Below are 23,144 nucleotides of genomic sequence, written 5' to 3'. Positions count from 1 at the left end.
TTTTCTTTTACTTTCAATGGTAATGGTAAACAGGACAAACAGAGGATGAATCTCCCTAATGGGGGCACAGACATTACAAATTCTAATCCCTCTCCACTCTATTCAAAACTAAAAAAGTTTTGCCTTTAGTTATACTTTAAGTCCAGTGCGGGTGAAACAAGTCAGAGGGGCGTGACGGATGGGCTGGAATCTGAGTTGAATCCTGCCTTCTATTTATCTTACACTAGAGTTGAATACAGTGTGTGGCAGTACCTGCATGGGTTTTTAGTAGGGGGGTGGGACATTTTTAGGACTAGCTAGGTTTAGGCTGGAATTCTACTTTAACCTTATGCTTAAAAAAATCCTCTATTAGGTGATAAGATCATACTCAGGGAACACCAATTTCCAAGCCCGAGAGTCTGCATTCCAGCCATCAAATGATAACTTCCAATGTCTTGTGTAAATTACTAACGTTTGTTTTTTTCAACGATCAACGTGGTTCGCACATCAGTAAAAAGATCTAATTACCTTTGCTAGGAGGCGCTTTTCTCACAGTTGCCACTTGATCCTCGGAAACAGCCAAACGCCTGAGCACGTCAGCCAAGGCAGCTTTAAGCACAGTGATTTCATCCTCCTGCTGCTGGACTCTCAGCTCCAGGGCAGATAAACGGTCTTGCACATCAGAAGTGCTTGCTGCAGAAACGCTATCATCTGTGGGAAAAGGCAGAGAGATCATCAGCTCTGGCACCTCAAAACTGGCTTTAAGTAAATGTTAATTAAATGAAATGATTCCACTTCTATTAAAGTAGAAGTGCAGTCAAAGCTCATTTGGCTGTACTTCTCCTTTGGATCCCAGCATTGCAGGTCGTTCTGCCCACCTGTAACCCGTTTTCAGCAGACAGCGGGCTGAAGCCCGCTGTCAGCTAATGTCACACAGCCGGTCCAGGTTTGGGTAAGATCGCGACAATGAAGTCGGGATCCGCCCACATGCCTGAACTGTCACCCAGCTCAGCCTCTCAGCGAGCCGCTAAGAGCCTGAGACTGTTGCTCTCACCCCCTCCACAGCCCAGCGCTCCAGTGAGCTAGGAGGGGGCAGAGAAGAGAGTCTTGAGAACTGAGTGATGGGCGGTGTTTGATCGATCAGTTCTCAGTCAGAGCCAGCAGGGGACCAATGTTGTATCCACCTTGGCAAGTATGAATCTGCAAAAAAATTCGCATACATCTTTTAATGCACAGAAAAAATGGTTTAACATCTAGATGCAGACATGGAAATGTGCAATTCAATGAAAAACTAATAACCCAAGGAATATACTAAACATATTAAAAATGGGAAAGTTTAAGGCTCCCAGAATGGATTCAAACGTATGACACATGCTCACACTTGCGCACTAGAAAATAAGTACTATTAGGGTTGATTTGCACCCTTGCATTTTAACGCACATGATCAAAAGTGCATAAAGTAGTATTTGCTGCCATTTTCTTTGTACACTGTCTACTCATTGAAGAATTTTTTTTTTTTTGGTGAATCTGTTGCAAAGTCTTACCTGGAAAAAACAGCACTTCCACTAGCAGGCCGACTACGAAGCCACTGCCTCGCAATTAGCAGTAGCGCTGTCAGCCTGCCCTGTGCGCTCCTTCAGGTGGCCCTTGGGCTGCCTATCTGATAGAAAGCCCAACACCCCACTGGGGTAGAGTACATGGCAATGACAATGCTGCTTCTAATTGCAAGGTACTAAGTTAACAGTCAGCTTAAAACAGGAAGTGCTGTTATCGGCACCTTCTTCTAATAATAAACTGTCACAGATTCACAAAAAACTATTTGCTTGAAAGAAACTGTCCACATTGAGGCATCATGCCAAATCCAATAACGAGCAACAGGTTTTGGGTTTTTTTATCTATTGTTTTCCCTTCCATTGTTTTTTTTTTCAATTTCCATTTTTCTAAACAATATTTGAACTTTTCATTGGATTAGTATTTTTCATTTTTATGTTTTATGTTTTTAAATTACATAAAAAAAAAAAAAGCACAAAATTTTAAAAAAGGGCCTTTATTTATAAAATTACTTTGCAATAATTTATCAGAATCAAGGTCTGCGTCTATTTAAACTGGACAAATTAGGCCCCTTTTACACAGGGCAGAATTGGTTGAGATCAGCAGGGGTGGATCTGCCCGCTGATCAGATCGGGATGAGGATCCATTCTTGCCCACTCCGCTTTATGAGCAGCTGGGAGTAAACAGACTCCACTGTCAGTTTACTCCCAACTGCCCTGCAATCTGATCTGCCTAGACCAGGGATCCTCAAACTACGGCCATCCAGCTGCTGCAGAACTACACATCCCATGAGGCATTGTAAAACTCTGACATTCACAGACATGACTAGGCATGATGGGAATTGTAGTTCCTGAACACCTGGAGGGCCGTAGTTTGAAGACCCCTGGCCTAGACGGAGGATGGTTCCCCTTCCATTTTTTTTTAAGTGGTTCGGACCAGAGTGAGTGTAAAAGGACACAAGTCAATTTACATCTGTTGGTCCATAGGGGTGAATGGACCATCCGATCAGGTCCACCTGAAAAACCGACAGGTCGACCTAATCAGACCCTTTGTGTGAAAGGGACCCTATAAACTGAAAACTTACATCAACAGTAACTTTTTTCCACACCGATTAAAAAAAAACAAAAAACTTTTTTCTAATTTGAAGTTTTGTTACTGTCTGTCTGGATTGCATAATAAATTTAAAAAAAACATGAATATTACAGAAACAAATGTATACATGTACATTTGTTACTTTAAGAAATTACAAAGTAGTTGCAGAATAAAGTGGCTCATAGAAGAAATGAAAAAGTTTGCTTTGGTCCATAGGAGTTAGGAGTAGGGGTAGAGGTTAAATCTAATGGTTTGACCATATTGCCCTGTGCACTCCCCAATCCAATAGACCTGGTCAGACAGCCCCCTCTCTTCCTCTACACCAGAGTTTCTCTAAAACTTTCAGTCAAGCCATCCTTTAAAAATACTCCACAATCTTGAGGCACCCCATTCTAAAATGTCAGAAACGAAACCAAGTTTTACATAACGCAGCAACATCCACACATGTAGGCCAACTAACGTTAGAGGCGATTTATTCTTACAAAGCAAATATTTCTTTGCACACTGGTACTGACTAGTATTCCAATGTTTCTTTTCTCCCTCAGTTTCTTTAGCTCACCGACCCCAAAGCTAATGGAGAGGGGCATGGTGAAACAAAGATGCTGTGCAGGTGCCCAACGTCCTCCTCGTCAACCGATGATATCATTGTTAGGATGCCAGCAGCTAGGTGGTTGTAATGGTGCATAATGAAAACCTGTGGCTTTGTGTAACTTGTATACAATTTTTGGGCAATTTCTAGCCATTCTGCCAAGGCACCCCTAATGAAACCTGAAGGCACCCTGGTTGAAAAAGGCTGCTCTACACTACAAGTCTGTGTTAGATTGCTTGTGAGGTGGGGTGTGGCCATTACTCATCTATGGTAGCATAGACCCCTGGAGGACGACAGAACCGGTCTTCCACTAAGAGTAAAAGGGAAGCATTATTTTCATTCACGGCTCACTTCACAATTTGGGGTAGAAAAGCCATTTAGACCTAAAAGACATTTGTCAACCCAAAAGTCAACTGTGCACTATGATAATGAGATTTACTGCCCTGGACACAGCATTGTGCACATGGAGTCTTCTGACTGTGATTTATAACTCTGTGGTCCTCCTCCATGTCATGTGATCTGACTTCACAATAACCTTTAAGATTCAGAAGACAGTCACAGAGTGAAATACAGTCAGTCTTCCATAAGACATTTATAGATAAAAGACTGTACTTTCTATGGACATCCCGGATTTCTAGGATGTGATAAATAATGCATAACCTAACTCTACAAATGTTAACGTATAAATACAAAAAGCTGAAGTGGGTTTATTTTAAGTAAAAAAACTTTGTCAAAATTTAAATCCCGAGATTTGTTTCCAAAATGCCCCCTACACAGGGCCTGTGGAATCTAGGGACAATTTAAATTTTTAATCTGAAAGCAATTTTCTAAAAAAAAATTTTCTAGTCATCAGGCAATCATTAATATAAAAAATAAAGTATATGATGGTAAGTCACTTGGCTTCAAACTCCTGGACTGAAAAAAGAAGGAATTCTGTGCAGAATCCAAGAATCTGCTTGGACACTTAGGCCTAGATTAGCAGACGAGACTTGGCATGGATGTAGCTATTCTTCAGAGGTAATATGGGAATTACAGCTTCTGCATCCAGTCTGCACTGACTCAACTCCTGCAAGTCACATTAAAACATACCGCGTACTTAATTTGGCTTTTAATAAATACAAAACCTAGAAGGCGAGATGCTACCATCACCCAGCAATGCAACATTTTGACTAAGACGGCATCCACTTTTCATTTTATTATGACTTATGGAGGAATCAGATTTTAGAACTTGTTCGTATAAAAATATAGGGGGAAAAATATAAACTACAAACCATGAATGGTTTTGCAAACAAAGAATACTCAAACTTGTCAGTTGAGAAATGTTCTTAAAGTGGACCTTACACTACAATAAAAGGGCAGCATATTGCATCAGTCCTCACAATACCCGCCATCTCAATTCACTGAAAAAAAAAAAATCATCTGTTGCAAAAGTGATCATACTTCCCTTAAGCCGGGTACATAGTTTTTATTTTCGTTCAACCCAGTGGATTGAACGAAAAAAAGAACTGTCAGTTCCGGTCGCAGCCGCTGTACTAACTATGCAAAGTTAGTACAGCGATCTCCTCCACTGAGCTGTTGTGTTCTAGACAGGGGGACAGGCGCCGCGCCGCGCCGCCCCCCCCCCCCCAGAACACTTCAATCAGCACTCACCACCATTGGCTGAGCGCGCTGATCAGGAGTCGGTCGGCTGCTGGTTTTTCCAGCATGCATGTCCGACAGAAGCCAGCCAAACGGCTTCACTCCCAGCTTTCCATCCATCGTGCCTACCCGAGGGTGAGGTCATGATCCTTATAGAGCTTTCTGAACCTTTTCAAACACAGAGCACAGAGGAACCCTTGAAAAATCTCAGGGAGCCCCTGCCAAAAATGTGCAACTCATGACACATTAGTGTGATGGTCAGTGGGAAGAATGCTCCTTACACTTGTGGTCATTGGGAAGAATTCCCCCCTTACAGACAGCTAAAAAGATTAATGGTGTCAGCAGGAACTTCTCAGAGGCAGAAGTTGCTCAAGGAACCCTTAGGAACATGTGGAGCAACTCTGGTAGAGAAACCTTGTTCTAGTGGAATCCTGGGAAATGCATGTACTCCAAATTTAGAGAGGATGCTCCAGCACAGGTGCAGGAGTGTCGTCTCATCAGATTTGGGATTCTCAACACTCCCATGATCTTGCTGGGAAAATCATATAGTCACCCTCATCTCTCCACAGTGGGCAGAAGCTAGGGGTGGTGAGGCAAGATTGTGCAATAGTTATTTGTAACACTTTTTTTTTCCTGCTGTAATTCTGCAATATGAGTTCGGTGAGGGATCCACATCATTCACTCAGAGATCTGTGAATGAGCTATAAGTCCCCATCTGCCACCACAGCAGATGGCTGGCTTGTAGTTTTCAACGAACTGCGAGGGCAATAATGAGCGCCCTTAGTAGTTCACCAACACTTCCTAAAGCTTTATAATGGATTTCTTGATTGCAGGTGAAATGCTCTGCAGGCTCATAAAACCCCCCCCCAAAAAAAACAGCACTTTCTCTCCTGCAAAAATATGTGCATATTTTTTTTCTCTAAAAGCCAAGTTCACCTTTTAAAAGGGCAAAGGAACCCCCCCCCCCCTTGCAGAGGGGGCTGCCCAACTTAAGAGTTAAATGCTCATTTAGATCTAGGGGGCCGCAAAAAGAACTTTTACTTCTGCAATTTCTCTCGGCAGGCTCCCCCTCCTCTCCCCCCCGGAGGCTGTAAGACCAGTCCCCTGCAGCCTTTTCTGCCCTATGTTCTAGCAGTCGGAGTTCCTCTGACAACAATAAATCCAACGCAGAGCCCATAGGCCTGCACTGGACAGGAGGACACTGAGGGACAGTTCACTGCCAGAGCGCAAGACAAGAGGAGCGAGCCAGGAGCTAGCCGACGAGGTGGTAAGAATCAGGTGGGTAAAACTGCCCCCCCTGGATCTAATTGAGCATTTAACCCTTTCAGGGCAGGGGCAGCCCCACTGCAAGGGAGCACATTTTTCCTTTCCCTGGAGATGGGCTTTGAAAATCGTTTTATACATTACCTTCTATTTCCACCTGGCCTTACAAATATTTTTCGAGCAATTAAAAAAAAAAAAAATTCAGTACTGGTCTTGCTTTTCTTGTGAAATCACAATCATGGACATTGGGAAGCAAAGATGGGGCATAATAGTTAAACTGTATAACTTCAGACAGACACGGCTCATACAGTAAGGCTCTGTTCACCAGATTCTTGGCTGTAATTTAAAGTCCATTCCCCAGAGGACTATGCCTGGGTCACTGGTCCTGGCAAAGACTCAGCCGAGATATCAGAGTTCACTAATTGGTGGAAAAGTTGAAAAGCACCCATTCATACACCAGGCCATACAGCTGCACTGCTGCACTCTGTTTTCTGCTGACTGATGTCTTCTACGCTGGAGAATTCAAATTGGGAAGGGGGGGGGGGGGGGGGGGCAGTTGCCAAAGTAAAGAGAACCTTTACGGGTGAAGATAACGTATATAGGGTAATTATCTTCCAGTCATCCCAATTACACGAGCACAGCTGTGGACTTGAAGCCTAGGTATGTTAATAACATAACGTATGTGACTATTAAAATATACAGAGCTTCCGCACCGTGCAAAATGAACAAAAAAAATCTGTCTGGGCTGCCACAGCCTGTGACCATGTGTGTCAGGGAAATACAGCACAGTGTGTACAGAAATGTGCAGTATGCAAATGAAACCCAGAATTAGGCAAAGGGAAATGGAGGAAATCCCAGCCCATCACCTTATTAGATTAAAGCCCAATTGAACGTTCACGTTCTAAACCAGTTAAATACATTCAAAGTGCATGGAAACAAGTGCGCTCAATGTGAATGCAATGCAAAGTCTGTATCCTTCAGATAGCAGTTATAGCGCAAGTAGTAAAGCCGGTTCTCTGCCGACATGCAGAAATGAAGGACCCTTACTCTGTGTGTGGAAGTAGTGGTCACTGTGCCGAGGTCTGACATGTCCTTTGCCAAGTTGGACCAACACCTCTTCAAAGCTCACGATCTCTGCTAACTGAAGAACTCTAGCACTGACTTAGCAGGGGATCCAATTTCTGCGGAGAAACTACTGCTTCCACACAAAGAGCAAGGGTCCTTGTTACAAGAATGCTGATAGGGGACTTGTTTTTCTACTTGGGCTGAGTCTGCTTTCTAAAGAAAACAAACCTTAAGACCTTGCACACTTTTTTTTCAACTTGAAATGTTTTTAGCCAATTTAGGCCCCGATCGCACTTGTGCAACTTATCATGCGACTTGAGTCACACCATGTTTTTCAATGACAACCGTTCAACCATGTGCGACTTTAAAAATGTACCTGGACTGTAGAGCTGCACGATTAATCGTGGAGAATCGTTATCGCGATTCTCTGCCTGCCACGATAGCAACAACGGATTTGAACGATTCTGACCATTCAAAGCGCGTGCCTGTTTTGGAGCGGAGGGGAAGCCGGAGCCAGCGTGAATCGTCTGACGTCAGCAGGCTGCGTCCGAGCATGTGCTGTCAGTGGGAAACATGGCGGAGAGCAGGAGCAAGCTGTACAGCCCCCCCCCCAAACCTGAGCCCTGACCGGCACTGCCCGGATCCCCCGGATGGGGGTCTTTCTGCTCGAGCTGCTCTGCCTGCTGTGCCAGGTGTGTCACTCCGGGGTCACAACACACTGGGTGCTGACTGAGGATGGCAAGATCAAGCAGCAGGTGAGGTGGCAACTGACAGAGGAGGAAGGTGGGGGGGGGGGGACACATGATAGAGGAAGAGACAGGGAGGGGGGACTCCATCAATCTCTCTCTCCTAAAAAAAATAAATAAAAATAAATAAATAAAAAAGTATCGAGAATCGTGATCTTTTTATACTAAGTAAAAAAATTGTGATTCTCTTGAGCGAGCACGCACAGGTGCCCCCATGGAAAGCAGGTTTCCACGGGGGCACTTGAAGAAGAGGGGCCTGGAGTGACAGCGGGGGGCACTGTACAGAGCAGGTTAGTATTGCATGTTTATTATTTTAACAAAAAAAAAAAAAAAAAAAGTTAAATATCACTTTAAGGCACGCAAAGTCATGGATAAACAAAAAAAAAATAAAATCAAACACTTTCAACTAAATGCACTGCAGCAGAGACTAACCATAAAGATTGTGTTCCAGCAAACCCCATGTCTCTTCTTCTGATCCACACACAGAAAACTATTTGAAGTTTACAGCAGAAAAATGTAACAAAGGAAGAAGGTGACAGAGCAGACGTGCCTCAACATTTACTGGCATTTTACTCATTGAAACAATCAAGTTAGTTACATTGACAGCTATCAGGCTAGGTGAGCAATAAATCTATTTTTGTTTTATTTAGCAGGCTTTTAAGCCAAATTAATTCACAGGGACGCCTTCAAAACACTAGAAAGCAAAATATGGACAGCTCCTGCCTTAAAGGAAAACTGCTCTGAGAAGAAGCCGCTAACATGTCTAAACAGTAGGCACTTACATATGTCTGAATATGCCCTTAGCAGTTCTGCAGAACAGCACAGAAGCCACGAAGCTGTGTGGGCGCTGTATTCTACAGACACAGACTTGGATTTTGGAGTTGTCTAGCCCCAGTCCCCCCAACTCCAGCTAAAAGGGAACCAAAGACTCCCTTTGGAAAACGGATAGCAGGTAGGCTCTTCACTGCAGAACAGGCATGCAAAATAAACCTGTCTGTTCGCAGTCTTTGGAATGTACATGGAGCTGAGCAAGAGAAGCTCAGTTGACTGTACATCCGCGCTCAGTGCCTGTGTGTTGGGATGATTGCACTCCTGTGAATGCAAGGACAATGGGAAAAGCACCCAGGTAGAAGATGCAGACGCCAGCGAGGAACATTGGAACATTGAAGGGAGTTAAGTATTGTGGTGTTCAATCACTACTGGTCTATACTCCTCCTGTCCAACCTGGGCTCCTAGGGTCACATCCTTTGCTGGGGTCCATAGGGTGCACAAGCATCAGTCTGTAGTGGGCGAGAGCTTTGTTTTGTGGGGAGTAAATAGCCAATACTCTACAAACTTAATGAAACATGTCCCCAGCCGTTCATGGTCTTCTGTAGCATGTCAATAAAATCTGTAGACTATGCAGCATAAGCTGACATACACAGGTCTATAACCAATAAGAACCAGCAGGAAGGTGTAGGCCAAGTGATGACCTCAGAACGTTAAAGTGACTGAAGTTGGCATAACAGAGCGCCCCTAGTTTTGAGGCTTCTTAGCTGTCTGCAGATTTGCTCCAGGTACATTCTGGCATCCATAGGTGCCCACTGTATTAACATGTTAGTTCTTTGATAACCCTACAGTGGTGTGCTATGAAAAAAAGCAGCAGGACATACTCTACTTTATTTCAGCACTGCATGTAAAAAAAAAAAAAAACACAAACACAGTACATTGTATCGGAACCTGCTGCACTTAATAAAAGGTCAGTGAAATGTACTTTTGTGACATTTCAATAAAGTTAAAGTGCTTCTAAAGGAAGTTTTTTTTTGTTTTTTTTTTAAATCTTAATGCATTCTATGCATTGAGATAAAAAAACCTGTGTGCAGCAGCCCCCCTCCCATACTTACCTGAGCCCCATCTCGATCCAGCGATGTTGCACAAGAGTCTTGGCTGTCCGGGACTCTCCCTCCTGATTGGCTGACACACTCATTGGCTCCCGCTGCTGTCAAAGTCAGTGAGCCAATGAGGCAAGAGGGGAGGAGGACACTGCTCTGTGTCTGAATGGACACACTGCAGCAGCTTGGCTGCCCCCATAGCAAGCTACTTGCTGTGTGGGCACTCGGCAGGAGCCTGGAGCACCAGTAGGGGACCCTAGAAGAGGAGGATCCAGGCTGTTCTGTGCAAAAACCACTGCACAGAGCAGGTAAGTAGAATTTTTTTTTTTTTAAACAAACACTTTACTATCACTTTAAAGTAGAATTCTGGGATAAACCCAACTAGTCTTAAAAACGCTCCCTCCCCCTTATTTATACACTTATTTATTTTCTGCCCACTTCAGCCTGGTTATGGGATCCGGCTCCCCTGTTCCAGTTGATGGCAGCTGCAGGAAAGAGGGAAAGCAGACAACGGATGGGCTGTAGGAGCTTATGGGTAATGTCACAGCTCCATGGTTAACCAGGCGTTGTCGAGCGCCTATTCCTCTCCCCTGCAGCAACAGCTGGCTGACACAGGGATGATTTGATGGGACTAGAGGTAAAAAAAACACTTTGATGCGTCATTTACAGCACATTGGCACCACTCTTCACAAAGCGCACCAGTAACTGTTCAGCCAAGATTCTGTGAAACCCTACCCTAGGGTTCCTCCGGGGTTGACCGGAGATTCCTTGGGCCGTGGCTCATTGACCTCCCATCTGATGGTCCCTGTATAGTCCAAAGTCCAATGTCACTTGACAGAGCCAACAGCATGACTGCAATGGTGCCATTCCGACCACTCCTGTAAGGTTGACATTCTTTCCACTTATCACCAATAAAAAAAAAAAGGGACATTGTCTCAATGATCCCTGATGAACTGATCTTACCAGGGGTTTCCTGAGATCTGAAAATGACTTCACCAGTCCCTCTGGGGGTGAAAAAGGTTGAGACAGGCAGGGTTAACACATCTAAACATCTGTTTACATTAAAATCAGTACATACTGGTAAATTTTATCCTAAGCCTTTGATAACACCCAATACCTGCTTAGCTCCCACACTAAGCCCTCATGCACACAGGCTGTTAAAAAAACGTTATGAAAACGCCAGTATCTTTGCAGTGATTTTTTTTTAACTTTTTTCAGCGTTTTTGCAATAGCGTTTTTGAGCGTTTTTGAGCGTTTTTCCGCATTAGTGTTTTTGAGCGTTTTTTTTTTATCCAAAATTTTTTTTTTTTTTTTTTTTCTCAATGGATCAAAAACGCTAAAAAAACGTTGGTGAATGACGTTTTTGAGCGTCTGAGCATTTTTACAGCTGAAAAACGTCTCTCAGAACCCACTGGTCCTGGGTTTTTTTTACAGCTTAAAAACGCCTATGCCACTTGCAGCTCAAAAACGCCTAGGTGGGCATGAAGCCATAGACTAACATAGACAGGCCTTTTTAAGCTGCAAAAAAAGCTCAAAAAAGCAGCTGTAAAAACGTCCGTGTGCATGAGGACTTATTCACACGGCTAAGGCAAAGCACAGGTACACTTGAAAAAGTTACAATACTACTTTATGGTTATTAGAGTATGTAGCCTTGTGTTATATGGCATGCTTCAGTATCTCCACTCCATGCTTCCCCCTCTCCCACAGTGGAGGTTCAGACAACATCTGGACTACAAAAAAGATCAGGTCAGTCCAGGAATGAGATGAGAAGCATTTTCTTTCCGCCATCACTGGAGTCAGAAATAAACACATTCACAGGAACCCGGAGTCTCCAGAGAGGAGAAACAGCTGGAACAACAGTCATCTGCAGGGAACACGGCACACAAGGATGGGACCAGCAACCACAGCACCAGTGCAAAGAGCCAGCCATCTGTTAGAGCTGAACAACAGGCAACAGACTGAGCAACAGGAATAGGTAAAAAAAAAAAAAAACAAAACAAAAAAAAAAAAAAAGTATCAAATGCAGACTTCTAATCTTCCAAAATGTCTATGCAATTCATATCTAATCAAATGTTACATGCAGCTACTGCAAGATATAATACAAATACTATGTTCACATTATTTTGTTGCAGTCCATTGTCTCATATTTAAGACATTTTATGCCCACCTCCTCCACTTTATCATACTGTTTACACAGCGCATAAAGCAAGCCTGGCTCACACCTGTTCCAATACAACATTCTGAGGTTTGGAGACATTTGCCCTCCATTCTACTCCCCCAGTGACATGGGGACAGGTAGTGAGAGAACTTCTGGCATATATTTGTTGGTTTCAGATTCCAAAATATCTGAAACCAAGTAAAGTTTTGACTGGCGCTTTAAAATGGATGTGAAGGAAATAAGTGAAGTTCTTACTGAGAACATCTAAAAAAGTTAAATTGAAGCCAAGCCGTGTCCTGAAAAGATTTGCGCTTTAACTTCCTGTGAACTGGGCCTCAGCTGTATATCTGCAGAACGAATTCATCCAAGGTAGGGGTCTCCAAATGTTCCAAACAAAGGGCCCCTTTACTGTCTTTTCTTCTAGGGCAGTGGTCATCAACCCAGTCCTCAGGACCCACTAACAGACCAGGTTTTATGTATTACCTTGGGGAGCTGCAGACTAGAATACTGCAATCACTGAGCAGCAAATGATATCACCTGTGATGTATTTCAGTGATCTTGCAAACCAGGCCCGTTAGTGGGCCCTGAGGACAGGGTTGATGACCAATGCTCGAGGGGGCTGACTATGGCCACAGAGTAAAAAAATGTCCCAGTGTTTATGGGAGTAAACAAAACCTCAGGTTTAGTGGCCAGTGGAAGTAAAAAAAATTCCTTAGAAAATTATACTCGGTAGGAAGAGGAATAGCACCCCATCACTGGTATTAATGGGAGTAATAGTGCCCCTTTGTTTGTGTCAGCAGAAAAACACTGCCCATTTTTGGTGTCAGTGGGAGGAATCGTGCCCCATCATTTATATCAGTGGGAGGAATAATGCCCCATTGATGGGGTTATTGGAAGGAATAGCACTTCAGATCAGTGGGAGGAAAAGTGCCCCAAGGGCCGCATTTAACCTGCAGGCCACAGCCAGCTGATCTAAGGCATTGTGCCGTGACTGCCAGTCTCAGAAGATTTGCTGGTGTCAGGGCTTTGTTTTATATATATATATATATATATATATATATATATATATATATATATATATATATATATATATATATATATATATATATATATTTTTTTTTTATGTAATCTTTTTCAATATTAGGCAGCGATTGTGACTTTTTTGTACATGTCAGGCTTCAGAAAATGTTTCCAGTCCTGACTGTATTCAACATAATATTGCAAAACAAAATGTATAAAAATCACATATAAACCCAAAACCCTCACTTTCAGGCAATTTACTTTTACCACAATAGCAAATTGCTGTCTTAGCTTACAGAACACATTTAAATGAAAAAAAAAAAAAAAACTAATTACAATGAAATGTAATGAGCATGCGGTGCTCAAAGTTGCTAAAGTAAAGTCAGAATAGAATGAGGACATCTACAAAATCAGAAACATAAAACCACAGCAGGAACGCTAAACTGACACTTCTCAGGAAAGTGTGACACACAACACTTGGGGCTCTGATTAAACAAGGCGCCTTCACACAATGTGCAATGTACTGCTTGGTGTTGCTTTTTAAACATAGTAGACCCACCTCACTGACAGCCATGAAAAGAACAGCTTCTTGTCAATCACTAGCTATTGTACAAACTGAATAACCAATCCAACATTTCCACAATATCTACTGCAGCTGCATGTCGCAAGAAAAAAAATAAAAATAAAAAATACCGGTATATATTTGGCACCAACATGCTTCACAGTGATGTACAATGTCTGGACAAACTGGGATTAAACAGTAGCATTGAAACACACAAACACTTAGACTGTTATGCCGTGTACACACGGTCGGACTTTCTGGCAGGGAATCGTTTCATCGGACATTGTGACCGTGTGTATGCCTCATCGGACTTTTTTTTTCCAAAATTCTGACGGATCTGGAAATAGAACATGTTTTAAATCTTTCTGCCGGAACCAGTTCCTATCGGGAAAACCGCTCGTCTCTATGTTGTTCCAACGGACCAAAAACAGCGCATGCTCTGAAGCAAGTAAGAGACGTAAGCCATTGTCTACTGGCTATTGAACTTCTTTTCTAGTTCCGTCGTATGTGCTGTACGTCACCGCGTTCTGGATGGTCGGACTTTGGATTGACCGTGTGTAGGCAAGACCGCTGCAATGGAATTCCATCTGAGAAACCTTTGTAGTTTATTCTGAAGGACAAACCGGTCGTGTGTACGTGGCATTAGGCTGTGATCAGACTTTCAGGGAGATGATGTAGTTCTACTTGGAAAAGGTCTGAAAGTCGGATCACAGCCTAATGCCACGTACACACGACCGGTTTGTCCTTCAGAATAAACTACAAAGGTTTCTCAGATGGAATTCCATTGCAGCGGTCTTGCCTACACACGGTCAATCCAAAGTCCGACCGTCCAGAACGCGGTGACGTACAGCACGTACGACGGAACTAGAAAAAGGACGTTCAATAGCCAGTAGCTTGCGTCTCTTACTTGCTTACTTGTTCTATGGGCCAAAATCACACTAGAATCGCACCAAAAGCAGCACAGGAACCTTTACTAAAATCACTGTGCTGATTGGCATCAATGTGAATGGACACCATTGAAAATATGATTTTCCATGCGATTCTGTGCGACTCAAGTCTCAGCTGAAATTGCACTAGTGTGAACCAAGCCTTAAACTGGGTTGACAGGACCCCCATTTCTAACATTCTATTGGTAAAATGTTCAGAATAACTGAAGCACTGACATGAAAAGTATTTCAGACTATCATCATCTAAAGACTCGAGACCCCTAATTTAGTAAAATCCTAACAAAAGGCTTTTAATCTCAGTTAATACGTTTTTGAAATTCATTTACACTGTGGTTAATCAGCGAGTGAATAATGCAGTATGCAGAGCTACAGTAGCAAATGCACCATCGAAATGTAAGTCATAATGATAGCCACCCACTTCCTTCCTGCAGAGAAGCAAATGTGAAAGATCTGGAAGCCATGCAGGTAAAACCACCTTGCCCACTCTTTGAAACAACATGCAAGAGCATGGAGAGAGGATTAGAATGTTTTGTATAGGATAGCATTACAAACTAAATCCACTTTATTTTTAAAGTGTTCTGAAAACCAATTTTATGCAAATCACACAGCCACATTTACATTTTCCATTGTCTTTTCATTTTGTGAACGCTTTACTTTCCTGCACTGGATCCTTTTTCATTTTTGCATATTATTTTCAGTTTCTGCAATAGGGAGATTCCAAAAAGGCAAAAGTTTTTTTTTACCTTAAAGTGGATGTAAACCCCAATTTTATTTTAAAATTAAGACTCATATCTGTTACAGCAGAGGATGTCATGTCATCTGTGCCCAGTTACGAAGAGTTAATCCAGCTCTGAGCAATCCTCTTATCTTTCTTCAGTAAGATAAAGACAGACAAACAGAGAAACACTGTATTTATCGGTGTATAACACGCACCGGCGTATAACACGCACCCCAATTTAGGAGGGAATTTTAAGGAAAAAAAAATCTTTTCGGAGGGACGTTGAAGGGAAAAAAACTTACATATAAATGCCCATCAGTGCAGCCTTGCCCCAGTCCAGCCTTGCCGCTCGCTGAGCTTCAAAATCGCCGACCGCGATTTGAAAATGGCGCCGCCGGCACCGAAATACACAGAGCCGGTCCTCGGCTCTTGTTCACTTTCGTCTCCACTCGGGATGGGCGTGACGGTGAGTGGAGCTATCCGAACCTAGCCGAGTACACTCGGCTAGGTTCGGGCGGCTCTCAAGTGAAGCCGAAAGTGGCCAAGAAGAGCCGAGGACCGGCACTGTATTTCGGCGCCGGCGGCGCCATTTTCAAATCGCGGTCTGCGATTTTTTAGATCTGACAGCGGGGGATCAGCGTATAACACGCACCCGCGATTTTCCCCTGATTTTAAGGGGAAAAAAGTGCATGTTATACGCCGATAAATACGGTAAGGGTCCTTTTTCTCTCCCCCTTGCTGTGACAGGTGATTTCCTTATCTCATGCACTAGACTGAGAGGCATTTTGTGTACTTCACATCCCCCTTCCTTTCTTCTCCAGCTCTCCTAGGATTGGCTGCTCCATGCCTCAGCATGATTGGGCATGCTGAAGTCATGTGGTGACTTTCCTGGGTTTTGACTGGATGTTAGTGATCATGGGGCATAATCCACCAGACCAGCAGAAGTTCAGTGTAAGAAATATTGATGTCTGACCAAGGGGAGTGTAAAGGTGGGCGGGGAGACTACTGGCATCACGACTCCACCCACCGAGCCCTGGACAACAGACCCGCCCACAGAATCTGGAGTATTGCGAGGCTCCAAACAGCTAAAAGAGGAGATATTTGACAGGCAAGGATACATGCAGGAGGTATGTATATCCTATAGATCAGCACTATGGAAGTAATTTAGAAAAGATGAGTGGGTATACATCCACTTTAATGCATTCTCTTCATGAATTAGAGAAACTTTCGGCATGCAGCTCCCCCCCTCTCCCTTATACTCAACTAAACCAGATTTAATCCAACGGTGTGCTGCTCTTACGCTCTCTCCCTCCTCATCGGCTCAGACAGATTAGCAGAAGCTATTGGCTCCCACTGCTGTTAATCACAGTCCGTGAGGAGGGGGGCTGAGCCCCGGTCTGAGTCTTATGGACACACAGAGCGGAGCTCAGGAGCGAGTGCCCCCAAAGCAATTGGCTTTGGAGCGCCAACTCAAGTAGAGGAGGATCGGGGCTGTGCTGTGCAAAACCATTCCACAGGGCAGGCAAATATAACATGTTTATTTTTTTAAAGGAAAAAAAAAAATGTAAACCTTTACAATTGCATTATATCCCATCACTAGAAGGCCCTCTATGGAGCCACTGCAGCCCACATTTTCCCATTGGAACTACATAGCAGTGTGCAGCCACAAACAGCACAGAGGCTGGAGATCAGAAAAAGTTGTGATCAGCCCACTTACCCATCATGTGTCCATCATGGGGAGGTGGGCCAACCATAAATGTCCTATATCTGCAACCTTCTGATAAAGCATTGCACATATGCATTAACAATATGCACACAAGTGATCATGTGACTTACAGTCTTACCGGTGGCACGGATGCTTGTTCCACAAGTAAAAGTGAGGGGGAAGCGTTGCACCCAATAAATGGAGCTGTGTAACTATAATAAAAGTAAAATTAAACCTTCAAAGACTGAGTACTTAAAAAAAAATAAAGGCATCGACTATACTAAATGGGAATCGGGTCACAGACAGTGTGCAGAGCCAGTCCTAGAGGCTCTGTATTATGAACGATGGCAGGGATTACAAATATAAACAGTGCAGTGTAAGCATCCTGCCCCTCCCTCGTACAACAGAGGAAGAGTAAGAAACACAACTATTGGAATCATTCATTAGTTCCATATTAGCATATCAGCGAACGCCAAAGATTGTCTTTACCCCCCCCCCCCCATATTAGGCCTATCCTGTATCTGCAGCGACCTGTATATTAACCTCTTCATCTCCCTTATCCAGAACACCTGTACATTAACCCCTTCATCTCCATGTGATCTGCACAAAAAAAAAAAACCTTCACACACCCCAAAGTGGTTGTAAGGGCACAATTTTTACCTTCATGCGTTCTATACCAATGCTTACCGGAGCCCCCTGCTCTACCTGTTCCTGATTGGCCAGGAGGAGAATCAGGAAGACAATAGTGAATATTCATTCGCTATTGTCACAAAACTGGATGGGTTCAGGCACAGTGCTCAGCACCCACCCTTTTTTGAAGCCTATTAAAGCCTCTGGCTCTAATCCCATGCTTCAAAAATAGATAAATAAATCCCCCATTGAAATCCATGTGTCCGGTGCCCCACATATAGATTAGAGGGCCGCCACTGGTGGTTTTCTTATTTGCCATTATCACGAGTGGGTTTGTGAGTATGTTTTTAAATTGACGGCAAATACAGCTTTTGTTTTTATGGATCCCACTGTGCTCTTTTTACTTTACGTCTTTAGGAATTACGTCTTGCATTCACAGAGTAAATAAAAGTGAGAAAAATGTGCACAAATTTGCTTACAAGAAAAAAGCAGGTTTTCAAAAAAATAAATAAAAAATAAAACATTTATACTCTCCTAGGTGGATGCAGCATTGGTCCCACTGCATCTTATTTGCGCCACCTCTAAGACTGAGAACAGAGCGATCTAGGACCACGGATAGCTCAGTTCTCAGTCTCCAGTGAGCAGAGAGTGGTGTCAGTCACCGGCTCCTTGGTCTGCCCCTCCAGTGCTCACTGGAGAAGCGGGGTGTGGAGGAGGTGAGATCAGCTGGCTCAGGCTCTCAGCGGTCCACTGAGAGGCTGAGCCAGCTCCTGACATAGTCGGGATCCCTGGACCGGCTCTGTGACATTAGCCAACAGTGGACTTTAGCCCATCTGAGTCACAGGAGTATAGAACTAAGTGCCCTCCTCCTGTGGCCCACAGGAGAGGTATGGCCAAAAGGGCTTTGGCCATACATCTTTAATAGGATTTATTTCAAATAAATAAATGTCATTCCCATCTATATACATATGGCAGCAAAAAAAAAAAAAACAAAACAAAACAAAAAAAAAAACACAGCAACAGAAAGTTTCCTAGGGTTTCGAAATAGAGTGCAAAGCCGGAATACTGAAAGAAAAACACCAATCTGCTGTCTGTAACTCAACCATTTTAGAATTAACTGTCTTCATGAAAACTTCATACAGGTTAAATGTTAACTTCTACTGTGCTACCATATCGAACCTTCAAAACATGCCAAACAGGAAGAAGCATACAGAAAACAGTCAATGCCATTCTGAAACTATAGTAACTGTATAGTAAAAGCCTGGACCTAATCTGACCCGTACAGTATGTAGTGGATTTCTGCCAAAATCAACAATGTTTTCACTGTTTTTTGGGGTGGGTGGTTTTGGGTCTGCACTCTTATGTTTCTAAGCTGTAAATGTACAGAACACGATTGTTGGAAGCAGGGAACAGGAGGCTCCAAAATTTGGACTGAAATACTCAGTAAATATGGAGATCAGCAAGGAAGTCACGTGTAGGAGGTGAATGCCAAAATGATAATTAAATCCTCTCAAGCGGAAGATCCAGGCAATAGAAAATCTGACAGGTGTTCCAACCTTTATCTGTTCTGAGAAAGAAAAAAAAAAAAAAAAAAAAAAAAGAGAAGAGGCAAGAATTCTACTCTGAGCACATTGTTTTTAACTTTTGAACTTTTTAGCAATAACCAGTTCTACCTTAACATTGTTCTGGGAACACTTGTAGCAGTTATCTGGCTGATTTATGAAGAGGTGCCTTTGTCCTGCTGTCTGGATGTGCATAGAGATTGTGCAATCTCTGCAGGTTTGGGCTCTTGCACATTGCAGCTCAATAAATTAAAAAAAAAAAACACACACACACACACACACACACACACACACACACACACACACACACCTGCTTTTACAGGCGTTTGAGCTTTTATTTCTCTGCCTCAAAGGGCTAATGCACACTGCAGCACAAAGCAGCTCAAAGAAGCTGCTCCTACAAGCGTTTGGCTAAAAGTGAAAAGAGGTTCCAGAGAAAAATAAAAGCTCAATGCCTATGCACACTATAGGCATTTTCAGAAGTTTACAGGCATATGAGCTTACAGGCAAAAAACAAACCCAAAGGGATCAAACTGCAGCTCAAAAAAAAAAACCAAAAAACAAAAACAAAAAAAGCACACGCACACACGCACACACACACTTCTCTGCTTTTACAGGCATTTGGGCTTTTATTCATCTGCCTAAAAGCTTGAATAAGCTTGTGCTTTTTTGCACCTTTTTTATTGAGCTTTTTTGAGCATAGGCCTCATGCACACTGCATCTCAAAGAAGCGGCTCCTACAGGTTTTTGAGCTCTTTTTTCTGTCTAGAAACTCCTCTCCATGTTAGTCAATGTGTCAATGCACACGATTGCTTTTTCAGGAGTTTACAACAGGCATATGCTCTTACAGGCAGAAAAAAACCCCCACCAAACTCGTGTTTTTGAGAGGAGTTTTAGAGCAGAAAAGACGTCAAAGTGCCCGAAAACGCGCAGGGGGGGGATGAAGGGGCAAGCCGCGAGTCCACCTCAGAATCGAGCTGCACGAGATCTCCCGTAGCAAGTGTCTTGCTTTGGCATTCATAAAGTGTGAGGAGCCTGGACACTAGTGGGGGACCCCAAAAGGGGAGGATTGGGGCTGCTCTGTGCAAAACCACTGTACAGAGCAGACATGTATAACATGTTTGTCATTTAAAAAAAATAAAAATTCTTTTACAATCACATTAACTCCTAACTGTAGATTTAAATACCTGTTCTGCACTTGTAAGATACAATTTTAAAGCATGACAACTAGGCAACCAGCATTTTCAGAAGCAAGCCAGAAAAGGCCACTCTCATTTTTCCCTAGCAATATAAAACTACTTACACAGACCCTTTAGAGGGCTTTATACATCTGACCAAAAAAAAAAGGCACAAAAAAGACTTCTTAGATATAGTAGTAGCATAGAAATATATGGAAGTAGCAGATCTAGCATGCATACTATTACATACATGGTTTCACTATTGGAATTCCTGTTTACACTGCGCATAGAGAGAAAGTGGACAACTGTTAGACCCCTTTCACACTGGGGCGTTTTTCAGGCGCTTTATCATTAAAAAAAAAGCACCTGAAAGAAGCCTCATCTGCAATGCCAATGTGAAAGCCCGAGCCCTTTAACACTTCCAGCGCTTGAAAAACGCTGGTAAAATGTTGCTTGAGACCCCTTTCACACTGGGGCGTTTTTCAGGCGCTGGCAGTGTGAAAGGGCTTGGGCCATTTGCGCACCCAGTCCGGCAGCAAAACCATGAAAGCGCTGCAAAGAAGCTGCTTGCAGGACTTTTGACGCCATGCCAGCGCAGCGCCCCAGTGTGAAAGCACTCGGGCTTTCACATTGGGATTGCAGATAAGGCTCATTTCAGGCGCTTTACAGGCGCTTTTTTTAACGCTAAAGCGCCTGAAAAATGCCCCAGTGTGAAAGGGGTCTTAAAGCAATACTAAATCTAGCAATCAGCATTGAATGGGCATGCAGGGAATCGCCATCGGCCAGTCATTATATACAGAAACGTGTGCCCTGTACAAATGTTTTGGAAGCCAACATTAAAGTTTAGAGTGTACCTCTAGAGATAACGGTTATTTGTAGTTTTGGGTAGCATAGAAAACCGATGGAACCTCCTGCCAGATGATATCTACTAGTACTGGGAATGCAAGGAGAATACAAAGTATACATTCCAAATTTTATTGTATTTAGATTCGTAAAGCCATAAAAATCAAAATCCCATTGGGTCCAAAAACAGAAAAAAAAAAAAGAAGAAGAATAAGAAGTTTTGGTATGAGTTCCACTTCAGATAAGACATCAGATCGTGGTTGGTGTATGTGGCCAAATAAATGATCTGGTATTAACCAATATGAAGAGGGACAGAATAGTGAGAAAGAAGCCAGACACCACCAGCAATTCAATAAAATATCCAGCATAACTGATCATCAAGCAGTACCTGAATGAAGTGTGAATACCCCACCAACAATGGCTTAGTGAAAACGGAACATACATTTATTCAAACAGAGAAATACTCCTTCAGATGGTAAATTATAGTAACATATACTTGAAAGTAAATTTTGATGCGGCTTTCACACTTTACCAGCTTGATGTTTCTCATCTGCACGATTACATTTCAGAGAAATAAAAAATGAAATGGGAGGAGATCGCCAGCTTACACTTAAAGCAGAACTAACCAATAAAAAAAAACTGAAAAGCAGACATCTCTTTATTGCAAAGGAGACGCTCTGGGGGCTATTTACTAAAACTGGAGATGGCAAAATTTAGTGCAGCTCTGCATAGAAACCAATCAGCTTCCAGGTTTTGTTGCCAAAGCTTAATTGAAGGAGCGGAAGTAAGAAGCCAATTGGCTACCATGCACAGCTGCACCAGCTCTGGTAAGTCTCCCCCTCTGGACCTCCTATGTAATAACACACACTTAGACCCCCTTTCACACTGAGGCGCTTTACAGGCGATATATCACTAAAAATAGTGCCTGTAAAGCACCTCTCCTGTCACTCCAGTGTGAATGCCGGAGTACTTTCACACTGGGGCGGGGCGCTGGCAGGACGTAAAAAAAAAGTGCTGCAAGCAGCTTCTTTGAGGTGCTTTAGAAGCGATGTACACGCCGCTCCTAAAGCGCCCCTTCCCATTGAAATCAATGGGCAGTTTGCCTCTTTTTTCAGTTTCCTCAATGAACCCGACGTTTGTACACTTATTGATGAAACGATTATATTCTGTACCATCAATGTTTATTTTTTAAGGTCTTGCTGTACAAAGAGATGCTGTGTAAGTTACGTTGTCTATTGTCACACTGAGATTATCAGTTGCTGTTTAAGTCTTATTATCAAGAAAAAATTTTAACAGAAATCAATGGGCAGCACCGCCGAAGTGCTTTGCGGGCACTTTTAACTTTTTTTGGCTGCTAGCGGGGTTAAAAGTGCCCCGTTAGCGGCCGAAAAGCGCCACTAAAACGACAGCAAAGCGCCGCTAAAAATAGTGACGCTTTACCGCCGACGCCCCCAATGCCCCAGTGTGAAAGGGCTCTTACCTTCCTGCTCACAGTCTTCGATTGAATGCACACCGAGCTGCACAAACTATTTCATGTAATTCAGTTTCCCTTTACCTTTCATATGAGACGGACTCCATTTTGATCAGCAGGGGGTCTGTCCACGAATCTCTAACTGATTGGAGCAGAGCAAGCGAATGACAGGTCTATGTCTGCTCAGTTTCTGCAGAGTGGACAGGGTCAGAGCCCGCTCTGCTCTATGGGCAGCTGGGAGTAAAGGGACTCCTGTCCATTTGCACCCGGCTACCCTCCAATTTGATCCAACTAAGGACGGACGGACGGACGGACCCCCTTCCGTTTTTATTTTCTTTTTTAGTGAACTGGATGAGATTGGAGGTAGGCGGATGTAAACAGCCACAAGTCCATTTACACCCGCTAGTCCATAGGGGTGAATGGACCATCCAATCCAGACCTGGTCAGATCCTTCCTCTGAAAGGGGCCTTATGCAGGCCATACATGAGTCAAAATTCCAAACAATTTGCCAATGGAAAATAGAACTCTGTGCATTTTGTATTCAGATGGTGCCACC

General features: G+C 43.2%; 1 protein-coding gene across 6 annotated transcripts in view; it reads right to left on the bottom strand.

Moving 5' to 3' along the window:
- Positions 1-23,144, bottom strand: part of EML4 (EMAP like 4) — a 264,083-nt gene that overhangs the window by 99,037 nt on the left and 141,902 nt on the right. For all 6 annotated transcript variants that reach the window (XM_073628449.1, XM_073628444.1, XM_073628446.1 and 3 more), the window contains exon 2: positions 508-690. In XM_073628449.1, the coding sequence (XP_073484550.1) occupies positions 508-690 (183 nt within the window). The remainder of the gene's footprint in view (positions 1-507; positions 691-23,144) is intronic.

The sequence above is a fragment of the Aquarana catesbeiana genome, linkage group LG04, assembly GCF_042186555.1.
Source record: "Aquarana catesbeiana isolate 2022-GZ linkage group LG04, ASM4218655v1, whole genome shotgun sequence".
Taxonomy (NCBI): Eukaryota; Metazoa; Chordata; class Amphibia; order Anura; family Ranidae; genus Aquarana; species Aquarana catesbeiana.
The sequence above is the reverse complement of the archived record's forward strand: the minus strand, read 5'-3'. Positions and strand labels throughout refer to the sequence as shown.